The sequence below is a fragment of the Rhinolophus hipposideros genome, assembly GCF_964194185.1.
Source record: "Rhinolophus hipposideros genome assembly, chromosome: 3".
In the NCBI taxonomy this organism is placed as follows: Eukaryota; Metazoa; Chordata; class Mammalia; order Chiroptera; family Rhinolophidae; genus Rhinolophus; species Rhinolophus hipposideros.
In genome coordinates this window covers 631,389-648,023 of record NC_138049.1, presented here as the reverse complement: position 1 = coordinate 648,023, position 16,635 = coordinate 631,389, and the positions used below count along the sequence as shown (strand labels likewise).

The 16,635-nt window shown below is 47.2% G+C and overlaps 1 protein-coding gene across 23 annotated transcripts in view; it reads right to left on the bottom strand.

Moving 5' to 3' along the window:
* The window catches only part of WDR27 (WD repeat domain 27), a 132,112-nt gene that overhangs the window by 89,125 nt on the left and 26,352 nt on the right, over nucleotides 1–16,635 (bottom strand). For all 23 annotated transcript variants that reach the window (XR_013993082.1, XR_013993083.1, XR_013993084.1 and 20 more), the window contains 3 exons: nucleotides 5,490–5,568; nucleotides 3,154–3,231; nucleotides 1,078–1,175 (listed from right to left, as the gene is read on the bottom strand). Coding sequence is in view for 17 of the 23 variants with exons in the window: in XM_081044430.1 (XP_080900556.1) it covers nucleotides 1,078–1,175; nucleotides 3,154–3,231; nucleotides 5,490–5,568 (255 nt within the window). In the remaining 6 variants the exon portion in view is untranslated. The remainder of the gene's footprint in view (nucleotides 1–1,077; nucleotides 1,176–3,153; nucleotides 3,232–5,489; nucleotides 5,569–16,635) is intronic.

Below are 16,635 nucleotides of genomic sequence, written 5' to 3'. Positions count from 1 at the left end.
GAAGCAAGCAGGTGACAGCGTTGGCTCACCTGCTAACACCTGGACTAATGCACGCAGCCTCGTTCACAGAAGGGCCAAGATTAGCAGATGAGGTCTCGCTGAAGCCCAGGGCGCCTGCTCCAAGCCTTGGGTTTCCAGCCTCCCACCCACAGATTTTTAACTGGCGTATTTGACGAGGGAGAAATGAATTACAGACTTCCCCCACAGTACTCACGTGGGAGGGTACCACTTTTATAGTCACATGCTAAGTGACACGCATGTCGAATATCACAAAGGTATTTAACTTCCTGATAATGCTACACATCTAATTGCACAAAATTATTTTCAAATTTCTTTGGCTAGAATTTTATGAAAAACAAAGGCAATTTAGCATGGTTGTAAAGAATTATGACCTTCAGGAATGCATCTACAATATTCGGGCCCATGGCTGGTCACACACTCGTGGAGGTGGGTGGCTCGGGTACCACACAGCAGAGGACAGGGGACTAGAAACCAGTCCCTCAAGAAAAAGCTCAGGTCATGGAGCTGCCTGGATGAAGCTGCCTCCTAATGTCTCCAAACTTTACTTAGAAAAATGCTGAGGGCCCAGGAAAGACTCCCAGTAACGGCGTTTCAATGCCTTTGAGAACCGAGTGCTGGCCCGTGGGGAAGGCTCCATCCAAGGGACGGACGGCACTCAGGTGACATGTCCACCTATGTGCTTTCCTTCAGCCCATCAAGGGACCAGATGACCGGTCTCCAGGGGCAGTTGGTGACGTTTTGTTAGCTTCTCTTCCTGCCATGAATGACCTTCCACAAGCAGCCTTCCTGCCAGGCCTTAGACTGGAGGGGACGCGGGAAGGGGGGACATAGGGATGTGGTGAAATGGGGACACGGGGAGGAAGGCTTGGGTGAACTCATGGTTTCAGCCCGGTGCTGCTGCACGATGAGTGCTCTGCACGATGAGTGCTCTGCACAATGAGTGCTCTGCACGAGCTCCGCTCACACTCTGGGAAAGTGAGTCTGACTCACCCAGACCCGAGCACTGCCACGTAACTGCCAGTAACCACGATTTCCGGAAACCTACTCGCAACGCACCTGAGAACTGGACGCAGCGCACGCCCGCCCGGCCCTCGGCCACAGCAAGCTGCCTGCTGAGTCTGGTCGGCGGGGAATTCTGCACAGCGCTCTCCTTCCTTGAGGGAAGATCGGAGAAAACAACCATCAAGAGGGATAAAAGTGAGATTAGAAATAAAAGTGACTGGAAATAAAATGGGTTTATTTACCCGCAGGAGTCATAATCTTATTCCATCAGACTTGAATATGTACATAGATAAACTCTTACATTCAAAACCATGAAATAACTCTTAAAAACACACTTACATTCCATAGTGCCAAAAAATGCATGTGTTTTAAATACAAAATATCAAGAATTATGTTTAATATAAACTGCCACATATACTGTGATGATTTGGGGCAGGGTTCTCAGAGAAAATGTGTTTTACCGTCTTTGTGGGTGGCCATCATAATACTAATTAAATAATCAACAAATGGCTTCCATTTACCTTGAAAATAATCATTCGCAGTTTTTAAAAGAAACTAAAGGAAGGTTTGGGAGGAGGGGCTGGTACCGAAATCCAGAGCAGTGGCAGGAAGGCCGGAGAGAGGCCAATGGGACCTGCGAGCAGGCAGTGTGTCCATCCAAAGGGTGTTGGGGTTCAGGCAAACCCCCCACTTTACAAGGTGGTGGCAAGGCCAAGCCTGGGGACCAGCCAGGGCTTGGAGGCCTCGCAGCCCTCCTCCTCCTCGGGGTCCCAGAAGCCACCATGTAGACTCAGCAAGACACTCCACGTCATGCAGCAGCGTTGCTACTCCATGCATGCAGAAATGAGGCAGCAGGAGGCAAAAAGCTGTGACCTGGAATCTCACACGCTCGCTCACATGTTCGCACACTTACAAGCTCACGTGCTCACTCAGACATGCTTACATGCTCACTCAGTCACACACACTCACCTGCACATTCACTCATGCTCACACACTCACGCTCACACACATTCACGTGCTCACATACACGCTTACACACTCACTCACAATGTACATTCACCTGCACATTCACTCGCACTCACTCACACATGCTCACTCAGTCACACACTGTCACACACTCACACTCAGAAATGCTGGTGGGACCTGCCTTGCACGCCCCCCTCACAGCAGCCCAGTGCCATCCTCTCAGTGTCACACGTGGCAGGTGTTCAGATGCCTGGACCCAGAACAGGTGTTGGGTCCCCCACTTCACTGCCACCTGCACCCGAACAGAATGGCCCAAGAGCCACAGGCACACTGAAGAAGGCTGGCTCGGTCCGGACAGCCACACTCCTCGAACAAAAACCCACCCAAAAAAGCAGAGCTCAGGTAACTCTGTGGTGCTGCCCTTCATGGGACCACGGACGTGGTCACGGGTCGAGCACATCCTGCTCCAGGCACCCAATGACACTGCGAATCGTGGATGGTGGGCAGGGTGGGAAGGGCTACGGCGGCAGCGGACACAGGAAAGCCAGGTGTGGTACACATTTCTGCACGTGGAATGGCCTTTCAGGCATCGACGTGATACACACAGAATGAGCACCATTTTCAATGCTGTCGCTCCAAACCCTTGTTTAGAGGATGTCATCTCACAGTGCAGGTCCCCCACATGCCCCCTTGTCTAGACAAATGGGTTGGGGATCTGCAGGGCTAGAGCACAGTCCCTCGGAGGAGTGCGGGGACAACCCAGGCCAGCCCGGGGCCGCGGGACCAAAGGGCGATTTCCCAGTCAGCGAGCGCGTGCGCGTGGCTGTTCTCTCCAAATAGTGCTGAACGCGGTCAAGCTCGAGTTTCTCCACCCAATTCCCACCTCAAGAGGCGTACCTAGAATAACCATCAGCTATAAATCTTCCAAAACTCAATTTTAACAAAAATATTCCAAAGTCGTTAGGTAGTCGAACAGCAGCATGTGTGAAATGTGACGGATTCGATAAACGATACAGACAGGCATCTGTCCACACTGTGTACCCAGGAGCGTGTATGTAAACATAGATGAGGCCTCATGCCGGTCTGAAAAACTTCAATTACATATCGAGGGGCTTTCTCCAAATCTCTCAAATTGACTTTGGGGGCACACACTGGAGTACATACCACGTATAACTGTTTTTGCGTTCTGAGGGTGGTTTACAATCATTCTTGGTGTTGGTCTTTGGTGAAAACATAGTTGCACTGTGGAAAGAAAACTCACGTCACGCAAATATTCTGAGCTCTACAGGCCCTAAGAGTTCTACCCTGTGCCGCTGTATGCACAGGAATGTAACTCGGACAATACTGGGCACCAACTACAGCTAAAGACAAAACGGAAAACAACACATACTCGTACGTGAATACGTAATTGCTTTCAGTGTCCCAAGTTAGTAATCAACTGAAGAATTACTTTAATTCCGAGTTTAATAGTTATTTTTCCATTTATGTAGCTATTTTGGCTATTTCAATATTAAAGTGGACTTGGGTATAGAAATTCTGGAGAATACTGTGCTATTTACTTACAGGTGGTGGCTTACTAGAGAAAAACTAAGAATCATTTTTTGCAAAAATCACATAGTAAATTATCTATTGATCAAATTTTGAGATTTGTGTGAAAGATTTGTAAATCAGTAAACTGCTTACGTCAGAATGTCCCTTAAATTGAAAACAAAATATGACTCTTAGGATATTGTTTCCTTTTTGAAGAATAGTTTATATAATGATAATAGAAGTCAAATTCTATTTATGGACCCTGTTTCACAAATCTACTCAGAAACAGAGGTGAAGCATGCTGGGCAGTCATTGAACTTTCCCTTTAATAAAGTGCAAACACTAAATATTGACATCAGCTCAACAATCACCTTCCAGGGCCCGCTTCGCGTATGAACAAACCTGGCCCTGGAGAGCTAACCGCCCTGTCTCAGATGGAAGCCGCCAGGCCGTGCCCTGGACACATGGTGCTGAGCATGGGTTGGGCCTGGGACAGCAGGTCCCGCCCTGCACCTGCACCCGGGCCACGCAGAGCAGAGCGACACCACGCTCGGCTTCAGCAGTGCCCAGAGCAGCTGGACAAGCCGGGCCAGGGAACAGTCTGGTCCTGGGCCTCCGCCGGGGGGTCTGTGTTTGCTGCAGGATCTGAAAGCCCCCAAGGAGCTGACACGTGCTAGGACCCAGAGGAGCGAGGACACCAGCCCAGCGAGGATCAGGGGAAAGTGTCCCACACGGCGGACCAAAGGTAAGGCCGCTGAGCAGGGACCCGCTGGGAGCGTCTGAGCAGGAACTTGGCCGCAGGCACAGCAGGGCCACCCTACCTCCTGTCCGTCCACCGCACATGCTTCAAAGATGCCATGTGCAGCCTGTCCTGACCCCGTGACCCCACGTAAGGTGCTGGGGCTTCACCATGTACTTCAGCTCCCAGGTGGAGCTCAGGGCCGTCCGTGACCTGGCCCCTTCTGCCCGTGGGCTCCCACACAGGGCCTCACTCGTGACACACCTTAACACAGGGGACCCTGGGAGTCCACACCTAACACAGCAGATGGCCACACCGCCCACCATCCCACAGGCTCGGGCATGGGTTAGGGTGCAATTCTGTGAGGCGCAAATCCAGAACGCATCCATCCATCCTTCCTTCCTTCCATCAATCCACCATCCATGCATCGTAAGTATTTTGTGAGAGGGTCGGGGGTCTACACAGCAGGTAATAAGTACATCGCCACACCGGCCAGTGGTCACGCCAAAGAGAAAGAGTAAAGCCGGAGAGGGCTGGGGGTGGCAGAGGCTGTAACCTTACATGAGCAGCCAGGAATGGCCATGGGACAAGCACCACCCAGGTGGGTCGCTGGGAGGAGTGCGAGCCCAGGGCAGAGCCATGGAGCAGGAGGGACGACCAACCAGGGAGGGCCCTGCACAGCCGCCAGGACCCCAACTTGCACCCTAAGTGTGGGGCCCGAAGAGGCTTCCAGGTACCAGGGCCATCGTGTCACTGTGTTAGGAACCTAAAGGTCAAGACGTGGGTGTGAGGAGGGTGGCGGTGTGTTATGCACTTCATACAGAAAAGCCAGTTAGCTTCTGAAAATGGGCCTGAACCTTCCCCAGCAGCACGCAGCTCCCAGCTGGCCTGGGACCCGCCCCAGCCCACCCGTGCTAAGGACACTGCATTTCAACGGTCCTACATCAGAACAGGCTGTGCTCCGAGAGGGCAGTGAGGCCAGGCCTCTGCTGCCATGTCCCTGGAGAGGACAGATGACCCCCGTGAGATCATCTGTCATCCCCATGCCAGTCATGGAGCAGGCCGGCGCCCAGGACGCACTCAGTAAGCGCTAACCGCTGCAGCCGCTCCACCTGTGACCATGACCTGCTGGGCCAGACCTCGGCGTCTGTCTCCCGCCGTGAGTTCACCCTCAGGACTTAGCTCGCTCTGCACCTGAGCCCACACAAGCGGCATGGACCCGTGTACTCACTGCGGTGCGGACGTGTACCCAGACGACCTGACTTTACTGTGGAAAACCAGCGGCTGGTCCCTTACGGCGCTCCGTGCAGCTGTGTGAAAGGAGGTTAAAGAAGCTATTTCACATCGCCATTTCGGCAGACATGACAGGTTCGCACAGTGCAATGCGTTTACAACCTGCAGATTCCCCTGAATACCTGATGCCAAACCAACCAATACCAGCAAAGAAGGTTAAATCTGGGCCATGAAAGCGTAAGAAAATAACAAAATGCTTTCCGCTTTGCGTGAATGCTGCAGAATTGCAGTACGTTCAAAGCTGCGGGTTTCCCACACTCGTGGATGGAGACCTCAGCTCATTCCCACAGAGCTGGCGGAGGGGCAGCACCTGGGAAACACTGCCCAGCACGCACAGACTCGGCCTCCGTGATATCCCGTCCGTGGGACACTAAAACTGGCCAGCAGGGAGCGATTCACATTACAAATCAGGGACAAAGACAACGTCTCTACTAAAAAGAACAGGAATTATTGGCAACCAATTCAAATTTCTCTTTGATGCTTTTATCACATGACGGAATAATCAGTAAGATAAGCCACTAAGACATAATTATACCAGTGCATTTTAATGGTAATGAAACTTCTTACTCTCTTTTTAATACATTATATATAAGTTTTATACAACACCGCTGATGGATAAAAATTCTGAACATCATATGAATTTACCACAAATATTTACAAATATCAAAAATGCTTCCAGACAAAATTCTTCCAGAATTATTTTACATACATTTAATACTTAGTATTTAACTTGAATATTCTGTACATTATATAATGACTTTACAAAAAAATGGATAATTGCATAATTTTGAGTAATTCTAAAAATAGTTCTTTAAAAACAAAATAAACAAATTTAGTTGTTTCTGGTACTACTTCAAACCTGATACCTTGAATCATATTCCCACCAAAAACCAAGTGAACCTAACGAGCAGAACATTAAAATATTATTTATGTGACGCACACGGTTGTGCCAGCCTGGGGGAGGCGACTCAGCGGAGCTGGGCCCCCAAAGGCCCTCAGAGCAGGAGAATTAGAGATAAAGCTGCTCGCAGAGGCACCTCAGTGTCAGATGAAGGAGAAAAACCTTCTCCCATAAAAGCTTTGTGGACGAAAAAGGGGTCACACACTAAACCTGACGAGCTCAGGGGAGCCGCATGGCAGGCCCTTCAAACTCAGAGACTGGAAGTAACCACACAGGGTGGTCTGAACATGAAAAGTCCTAACTAAAAGTGGGTCACGGCTGGTAGTCATATCTTTGGGCTGTAGCTTCCTTGACAAAGGTCAGTCTTTACCTTAAGTGAGCCTGTCTATTGTCTCTGCATCTAAGATAACATGTCCTTGGAATGTCAGTAATCCCTTTTTCCAGACCCCCAGGGCACAATGGGCCACACCAGAGCAGGAAACTACAGAACCCCTTGTTGTTATTCTTGTCCCCAATTACCATCTCTTTGTGCTTTAAAATGCTATTAACTATCCTGTACTCATCTATGTGAAAGAAGTACCTGTCTCTCCAATTTACTTTTTCTCCAATCCCAGAGATTTCCCTGCTTTGCTTTCTCCCAGCCCCTTACTCTGATTTCATGTAACCCTTCTCCTTTGAGTCAATGTATAAAACAAGCTGCAAACTGTCATTTTGTGGAGCATTTTCTCAATTCATTGGGATTTTGCTTCCTGGCAATAGTCATCAGTTTGATACAAATAAACTCTTATAAGCTTTCTCTTGGGCTGGATGTTTTTAGTGGACATTACTTGGTGTAGTCACCAGGATTCCAAAGACGCCCACCCAGGACCAACCTGCGGACCCGGATTCGCTGCTATGTACCAGCAGGGGCCCACTGTGCCCCACCGGCTCCCTGATTCACAGCGGGTGAACTTGGATGAGTTTTTCTTGGAATTCCAGACCTCCCTGCTTTAAGGTAGGAGGCCCTGACTTTACCTGAACTGGTTTTCTGTTTTGTTTTTAAATCCTTGAGGTGGCATTAATGGTTAAGGATTGAGATAACCCAAGCTAAGGACCAGAGTTAAGATAACTCAGGGACAGGACCGAAAAAAAATGGGTGGCGGTTTTAATTTTGGCTTTTCAATTGGAATTGCTTACTGCAAATCTGAACAAAACTTTTTACTGGATAAGTGAGTCTGAACTCATTCAACTCCAAAGATAAGGGGCATTTACTCCCTCCAGCTCAAATTTCGGGTATTCTTAGGTGACTAAGAATCTTTGAAGAGGTGTTTGAGGGGACTCCTCAAAACATGCAGTGGCCTCGTAGGGATTTCCAACACAAGTGTAGTTAAACAATTGACTCGTCCAGGAACATGCACATAAAGGCTGGTTACCTAGTGCTCCGAGTCCTCATGGTTGTACCAGACAGCTGGGCAGAGAAACTGAGGCACGTCAGAGGGTTGAAGCGACTCGAGAGGTGACAGCCCCTTGGACCTCAACCCATAAGCAGCACACTTCAACCCACTACATAATATCACTAGAAATTTGTTCCGACTCTGCAGATCTCAAAAGAAAACTAAAAATTAACATGGGAAATCATGCCTTAAAGGGCGACAAGCTCCCAGACCCCAACTCCACTAATTCTCTTGCAGATGTGCAGTTCCTAGAGTCTTTACTTGCAAATACTTACAGACATGGAAAGATTTAAGTAGAAGTGATATCAACTATTCACGGCCAAAATGGAGCTCTTTTGATATCTAAATTGTTGTGTGCACAATTAGAAAAAGCCGGCTTTAAAAAATCAAACTGAATAGGAGGCTTACCCCATTCGGCAGATAGAAAGAAGCCTCTGACACGGTACAGAGAGAACTTCTCTCCAGGAAGTTAGTAAGAACATTTTAGAGCCTGTCTCTGAACTACGGAAGGTTTCCGAAGCTGCTCACTACCAACACCCCACTTTGCCCTCTTCTCCGCTGTGCGCTTTACTTCGTTGTGTGGACTTCTCTCTTTTCCACCTTCTCTCTCTCTCTCCTACACCTCTATGCAGCTTCCTACTGACCCTAGGGGACATGCAATAGAAAACCAGACCAGGATAGTCTAGGAAACCCCCAGAAATCCTGGCAGCTGCCTTTAGAGAAAAGCTGGTTTCAGGCAGAGGGGAACCAGCAGTTGTGTACAAACAGAACCAAGGAATCTACTAAAGATTCCCCCGACCCTCTCCAGGACCCTGATGAGTTCACAGAGGAATTTGGATTAACTGTTAGAACGAAAATATGATCCTGGCTTTCCTGATTTATTCCAATTAATGCACCTACTGTTTTCTGAGAGCAAAGCAACAGAATTATTAAAGGTTTGCTAGGGAAACTCCTGCAGAGGAGTCTGCTTGTATTGTAAAATGTCAGGTCACCTTAAGGATTGTAGAAAACTGAAAAGGGATTTAGAAAAAGAAAGGAAACAGAAGCAAGCATAGGGCTGCTCCAAGGACTCTGAGGGCATTTCCCCTTCTTACTAACACTGGGGCTACTTTATCTGTTAACACCACCAGGCTAAGCTGCCCTCTCCCTTGCAGTAAAGCTTCTGTACAAATGGTAGGGACATCTAATCAACGAACGTCTGTTTAAATCAGAACATTTAAATCAGAAATATTAAGAGGCAACATATATTTTTACTACTCAAATTTGCCCACGTAACCTGATAGCGTGAGACTTTCTAACCAATGATGCTCACATATCCACCCAGCAGGAGGAAATGTATTTAGGACTAAATGCATCAGATTGGGAAAAATAACGATTTTAAAAGAAAGTACGTGAGAGGAAACTAGTCTTGAGACTGACTGACTGTTACAGGATATTCCAATACAACTTGAAGCTTTTTCCAGTACAGATACTGACAAGAGTAAGTCAGCAACTCCTATTAAAATAACTACTGATCATACTTTGCCTCTACCTAATACTTGCCAATATCTTTTAAGTCCTGATACACCAGCTGGAATTAGCTCAACATTACCTTTCAAGGGGGCTTCTAATTCCATGTATGAGCACCTGTAATTCTCCTATCCTTCCAATAAAAACACCCCAATGGGAAAGGATGGAGATTTGCACCAGATCTCAGAGCTATAAAGGTATCCTGTGGTTCCAAATCCACATACCTGATTAGCAGCTACTCCTGTAAAAAAGAAAAGGCAAGACAGAAAATACCGCTTTGCTTTTCCACCTGGGAAGATCAGCAATGCCCCACGGGTACACAGAATCCCACCTATTTCTCTCAGATACTAAAAGCTGATTTGAATAATGTTGAATTTCCCAGAAATTCTACTCTAATCCAACATGTGGATGATTTACTCTTATGCTGTAGGATATATTAGAATTCTAAGAGGACACAACCTACATATTACAATAGCTCGTCATAAAGGACATAGGGACTCAAAGGACAAACTTTGATTCTGTTTACACCCAGTAAACTACCTTGGTTATCTCATATCTAAAGATAGGCTCCTAATTAACCTAGATTTAAAGAAATAATGTCCTTTCCTCTTCAAAGAACAAAAGCAGAAACTACTTAGAGGATTCCTGCATCTGACCAGATACTGCCACAATTAGGTTCCAAATTTTTCATTAAGGCTCAGTCTCTATATCTTATTAAAATCAGGTCAATCTGATCCAGCTCAATGGAACCCTGAACGGGAACAAACTGAAGAAGCTCTAGACAACTAAACTCAGTAGTTAAAGGGCTCTCTCCCTGCATGACGGCCATCTCTGCTCCACTCACGCTTTGCAAACAGAAGAGATAGTTATAGGTGCTCCTTTACTATGTTACTCATTCTGTTAAATCCTTACTATATTCAACACTTCTATCAGCCGACTGGCTTCTTATAAAGCACGCCCGCTTTCTGCTCCTAATACTACTTGAAGTCAATGTAACAGTCTGGCCCAGCAACTTCATTACCCTCTCTACAGGAAGAAGACATCCACAACTGGGTTTTGCTCACTGACCACGTCCTTGTTCCTAGAAATGGTTTACAGGAAACCCTTATGATAATCTGACTCTTATCTGAAAGATAAACAGGGACGTTACCAAGCTGGATACGCAATAACTTTCATGGTGAACATAAATTTACGCTTCTTATTTACCTGAATAAGATCTGCCCAACAAAGTGAATTAACTGATCTAACAGGAGCTTGTCAATGAGCCAAAGATCAAATAGCCGATATGTACAGACAGTTACTATACCTCTGGTGTAGCTCACAACTTCGAAATGTTATGGAAGCAGCAAAGCTTCTTAATGTCGGAAGCCATAGAAATCCCCAGGCCTTGCCTAGGCAGAACTTCCTGGTCACAAAACCCAGAGCCCGCGCGCGCCAAACCCAGAGCCCGCGCGCGCCAAACCCAGAGCCTGCCCATTTCCTTGTACCTCATATGGCATCGCCCTGTCCTAGCCTATCAGCCCGCGACAAGTACCTCGCCACCCTATGACATAGCATATCCCACCCCCATCTGACATAGCTATATATATAACCCGCCATCGTAATAAAATTTTGAGGCTTGATCAGATCCCTGTCTTGCCTCCATTCTTCGCGTCTCCTGTGTCTCCCCTTTTTTTTCATCCTCAACAGGTTTCTTCCCCTCGTCCCACGTTGCATTGTCCTGCCGGTCGGGACATTTTGGCGCCCAACGTGGGGCCCGAGGTACGAAGATTCTATGAGGACACCTACTCTGGAAACCGCCGCGGCCCCCCCCCCCTCCCTGAGCCTCCACGGGCTGGCTTCTTTCGAGCCCACGCAGTTTTCACTCGTGGGACAAGACTCGAGGGCCTCCCCGGCGCGAGTGTGGCTTGTTTCGAGCCCGTAAGGGACAAGACTCGACAGCCCCCTCGGCAGTAAAAAGGCTCGTTTGGAGTTCACGAGGTATTCACCCGTAAGAAAAGACTCCAAGTTTGCCCGACGTTGGAGTAGCCGCCCAGCGAAGGACGAGAGATTGGTGAGTAGGTGATTGACATGGGACAGGAGTTGAGTTCACATGAACTCTTCCTTAAGGGTATTAAGGAATCTCTCAAGATGCGGAGAGTTAAGGCTAGAAAAAAAGATTTACGTGAGTTTTTCAGTTTTGTCTCTGATATCTGCCCCTGGTTCCCCCAAGAAGGAACGATTGATCAAAAATATTGGAAGAGAGTTGGAGACTGTTTTAATGATTACTATCGGGTTTTTGGACCCAACAAGGTCCCTGTATCGGCATTCTCATATTGGAATCTGATTAATGATATCCTAAAAATACATTCCTCAGACCCAGATGTTAGAGAGATCTTACAGACAGGGGAAACAGTCCTAAAAGAGAGTTCCCGCCCCCCTTCTGTCTGCCAATCTGTTTCAATAGACATGCCAGAGGAACCTAAAAAACAAGCTGATAATCAGGAAGCCTCTGCCTTAGAGAATCACCCATTAAAAGACCCCCCTAAAATCTACCCTTCCCTTTTGGCCTTTAATAATCAGGACCAGCTCTCCCCAAGAGACCAGATAGATTTAGAGGAACAAGCTGCCCGCTATAATAAAAAAGAAGATCCCTGGGGCCTCGCCGCGCCAACCTTGCGCGCCCCTTCACAAAAAATACATACCCCTCCCCCTTATGTCCCCCCTCAGGAACTCCCAACATTCTATAACCCAGTCTTAAACCCAAACCCACCCCTATTCCCTCAAGACACCCTAGTTCAAAACACCCCATCCTTAACCGATCCCATTAGGCAGGCAAAAATATCTTTAACCCAAGAAATTTCTTCTCTTAGAGAGACACTCCAACAAAAACGCGAACATATGCAACTCCTAAAGGAGCTGCATGCCCTTGAAAAAGAACTTAAAACCTTAATGCCTAACCAAAACCCTGAAAAACCTCAAAAAGGCCCAATACTTAATAAAAAGACCCTAATGACCTTTCCAGTTACCCGCAGCCAAAACCGTGGCCCACCCTCTCAAGAGGATACAATGGAAGAGACTGACAATGAACCCCCCGACTCTCATAATCCCCCCTCGGCCGATGAGGCCTCTGACACAGAAGACCCAGAAGATAACACTCCCAACTCCAATGATCCCACTGGCCAAAAATATCACCGGCTAGGCATCAAACATATTAAAGATTTAAAAGGTGCAGTAAGCTCTTATGGCCCGACAGCGCCCTACACCTTGGCAATTCTTGAAGGTCTCAGTGACCGTTGGCTCACACCCAATGATTGGTTTAAATTAGCTCGTGCCACCCTTTCTGGGGGGGACCACGTCCTCTGGCACACAGAGTTTAAAGAAAACTGCCGAGAGATAGCACAGCGCAATAGTGAAAATAGAACAACAAGATCATGGACTCGGGATAAATTACTAGGAGAAAAACCCTATCATACCAATGAAATCCAGGCAACTTTTCCCCCGGGGCTGTTAGCTCAAATTCAGAACGCTGGTCTCAAGGCGTGGCGCCGCCTACCTCCAAGAGGCTCCGCTACCACCTCCCTGGCAAAGATTCGTCAGGGCCCCGAGGAGCCATATTGTGAGTTTATCAGCAGACTCACCGACGCCGCCGAACGGTTGGTCGGAGAAGGCGAGAACGACAGCGCCTTTGTTAAACATTTAGCCTATGAAAATGCTAACCCCACAAGGACAGGTAGATTTAGCATACTTAGCATCCACTGATTGCGGTAATAAAGTAGCCTACCTCGCCTATAATCCTAATATAAAGGGGGGATTCGGACTAGGAATAGATGAAACACAATGGACCTGTACCAATAAGCCCCGCATTATTCCCCCCATTGCAGGACTACCACCGCCCTGCCCCAGCGAATGCATCTATTTTGATCAAATGCATTCTTCCTGCTACACAACCACCCAAATTTGTACTGGCTCAGACAACCAAACTTATCTCACAGCCATGTTATTGAGACGTAGGTCCGCCACATTCGGAGGCGATTGGGACTCCACCTCCCTCTCTGACAATAACAAATATAGTCAGGCGGGCTGCAGTGGTACAATTGGAAATAAAGTCTGTTGGCCAACTAAAATGCCTGTCCACATTTCAGATGGCGGAGGGCCAAATGACATATTAAAAGAGACTCTTGTCACTGAGCACATTCAAAAAATACTCCACCACCTATTCCCCCCTTTAACTTACCACCCCTTGGCTCTCCCAAAATCCCGGGATATGGATTTAGACACACAAACCAACAACATTCTCGAATCCACCTTCTGGGCCTTAAATCATTCCAACCCTTCTCTTGCCCAGGACTGCTGGCTTTGCATGACTATGGGAACTCCCATACCTACTGCAATCCCCTCCAATATCACAGTAAACACACAAATCTCTAACTGTTCCCGTCTCTCCCTTCCTCTTAGAGTTCAACCTGTAGGATTTAATACCTCCCCCTGCTATCAGGGACGATTTCAAAACAACACTTTTGATGTAGATCTAGGGTTTGTCACTTTTACTAACTGTTCTGACATCATTCAAGTTAACGGAACCTTGTGTTCTAGCCCTGGACAAGTTTTCATATGTGGGAACAGCCTCGCTTACACCACGTTACCCACCAACTGGACTGGACTTTGTGTCTCAGCTAGTCTCCTCCCTGATATCTCTATTATCCCAGGAGACACACCTGTCCCTCTCCCCAGCCTAGAATTTGCCACCGGGCGCCACAAGCGTGCTATTACAGCCATTCCCTTACTCGTAGGGCTAGGAATTACTGCTGGAATAGCCTCGGGTACCGCGGGAGTAGGTGTTGCAGTCCAGTCCTACAATAAACTATCACGCCAGCTGATAGATGATGTCCAAACACTTTCTGGGACCATCAATGATCTCCAAGATCAGATTGACTCTTTAGCTGAAGTAGTCTTACAAAACCGTCGAGGCCTAGATCTTCTCACTGCAGAACAGGGAGGTATCTGCTTAGCTTTACAGGAACGCTGCTGCTTCTATGCTAACAAGTCTGGGATCGTCCGAGACAAGATCAAAAAACTACAAGAGGACCTAGTAAAAAGACGCAAAGAACTCTTCGAAAACCCACTCTGGACGGGTCTCAACGGACTTCTCCCCTACCTGCTCCCCACCCTTGGCCCCCTCCTATGCATCCTTCTCTTAATAGCCTTCGGGCCATGGGCTTTTAGGCGCATTACTGACCTCATTAAAAACCAAATCGATGCTGTTTTGGCCAAACCAATCCAAATCCATTATCAGCGGCTAGCAACAGGGGACGGCCTCGAAGAAGGCTATCTTGGCTTCCTCCCCACGGGGACGACATAATACTAAGGGTATGTCTACTCCCCCCCACGAGTTGGGGAGGGGTATGGGCACCGAGGTGAGTGCAAAGCAAAGCATTTGCAAGGAAAGGGCTCGACTCACAACGGTCGGCTCCCTTTAACTTTCCTGAGAACATACCTGGTTTGCATAGAGGTTGGTATCAAAAAATCTCTACCTCTCCTCCACAAAAGATACCCAAAACCATCCAATAACGAGCTCCGCTCGTTGGAGGAACCAGGCCTCTGTTCCCTCACTCGGTCAAGGCCCACCTCCTTAAAACAAACAAAAAGGGAGGAGATGTCGGAAGCCATAGAAATCCCCAGGCCTTGCCTAGGCAGAACTTCCTGGTCACAAAACCCAGAGCCCGCGCGCGCCAAACCCAGAGCCCGCGCGCGCCAAACCCAGAGCCTGCCCATTTCCTTGTACCTCATATGGCATCGCCCTGTCCTAGCCTATCAGCCCGCGACAAGTACCTCGCCACCCTATGACATAGCATATCCCACCCCCATCTGACATAGCTATATATATAACCCGCCATCGTAATAAAATTTTGAGGCTTGATCAGATCCCTGTCTTGCCTCCATTCTTCGCGTCTCCTGTGTCTCCCCTTTTTTTTCATCCTCAACAGGTTTCTTCCCCTCGTCCCACGTTGCATTGTCCTGCCGGTCGGGACATCTTAACTTCCTCAGGGCAGCCCATAAGAACAGAAAACAGGTTACAGAATTTAAATTAGATGCCATACAGTAATCGAAACAACTGGCAATTATCAAAATTCCAGGTCATTCTAAGGCTGCCACCATGGAAGCAAAAGAAAATAATTTAGTTGATACTGCAACTAGCCCAGCAGCAGTAAACAGCCAAATTATCCAGACTTGAGAATGTTTCTTCTCCCTATTAAATCAATAAGACTCTCTTTTACAGTTCCAATGGACAGCTGCAGAAGAAGAAAATATGGCAACAAAAGGGGGAACCTTTAACCCAAACAGATACGGCTTGGACCCAATCAGAAACCAGTCTTACTAGAGGCTCAATTATCTATACTTCAACACGTACATGAGCTAATGCATTGGGAGTTTGAAAGATGATTTCATGAAGTAAAGAATATTATTGGAAACCACCTACTGTAGTTCATAAAGTATATAACAGATGTTCTATCTGTCCAAAATATAACCCTGAAAAATCACTCCATGGGTCCCAAGGACATTTCTAATTTCCTTTAGGTGCATTTGAGGCGTGATAGTTGGATTTTATCCAAATGCCACCATCTCAAGGATACAAATATGTTTAGTCATGATTTGTATGGTGTCTCACTGGGTTGAGAGCAACAGCCTTAACAGTAGGTAAGTTATTTATAATAATAATAATCCTCAACTGGGGAATTCCCTGTGTGTTACATAGTATCCGAGGGATTCATTTCACTGAGCCAATAATACAATCTAGTTGTAATATTTGGCTTATCTTACAGCATTTTCATTTGCTTATCAACCCAGTCCTCTGGACTGGTAGAGTGGACAAACGGTAAATTAAAACTCAACTAGGTAAATTTTCAGAAGGTTTTAATCTCCCTTGGCTGAAAGCTCTCCTTACAGTGCTTCTCACCCTGAGATACTCTCCTTTTGGTAACCACAGCCTTTCGCCTCGTTAGTCATTGCTCACCCTATGCAAAGGGGCATAGGAACCAATCTTACTAATAGGAGACGTTCTACTTATTATCAAGGACTTACCAATTATCTTAAAGAAATTAATAAATCAGTCAATGGTTCACTTCAGCGTGCTCCTGGGAGACGAAGACTTCAAAGACCATGACTCACAACCAGGAAATTTGTCCATTGGACAAGATGTCAGTTAAAGACTCTAACCTTGTCAGAAGGGACCTATCAGTGGATATCAAAGACTCCTCAAG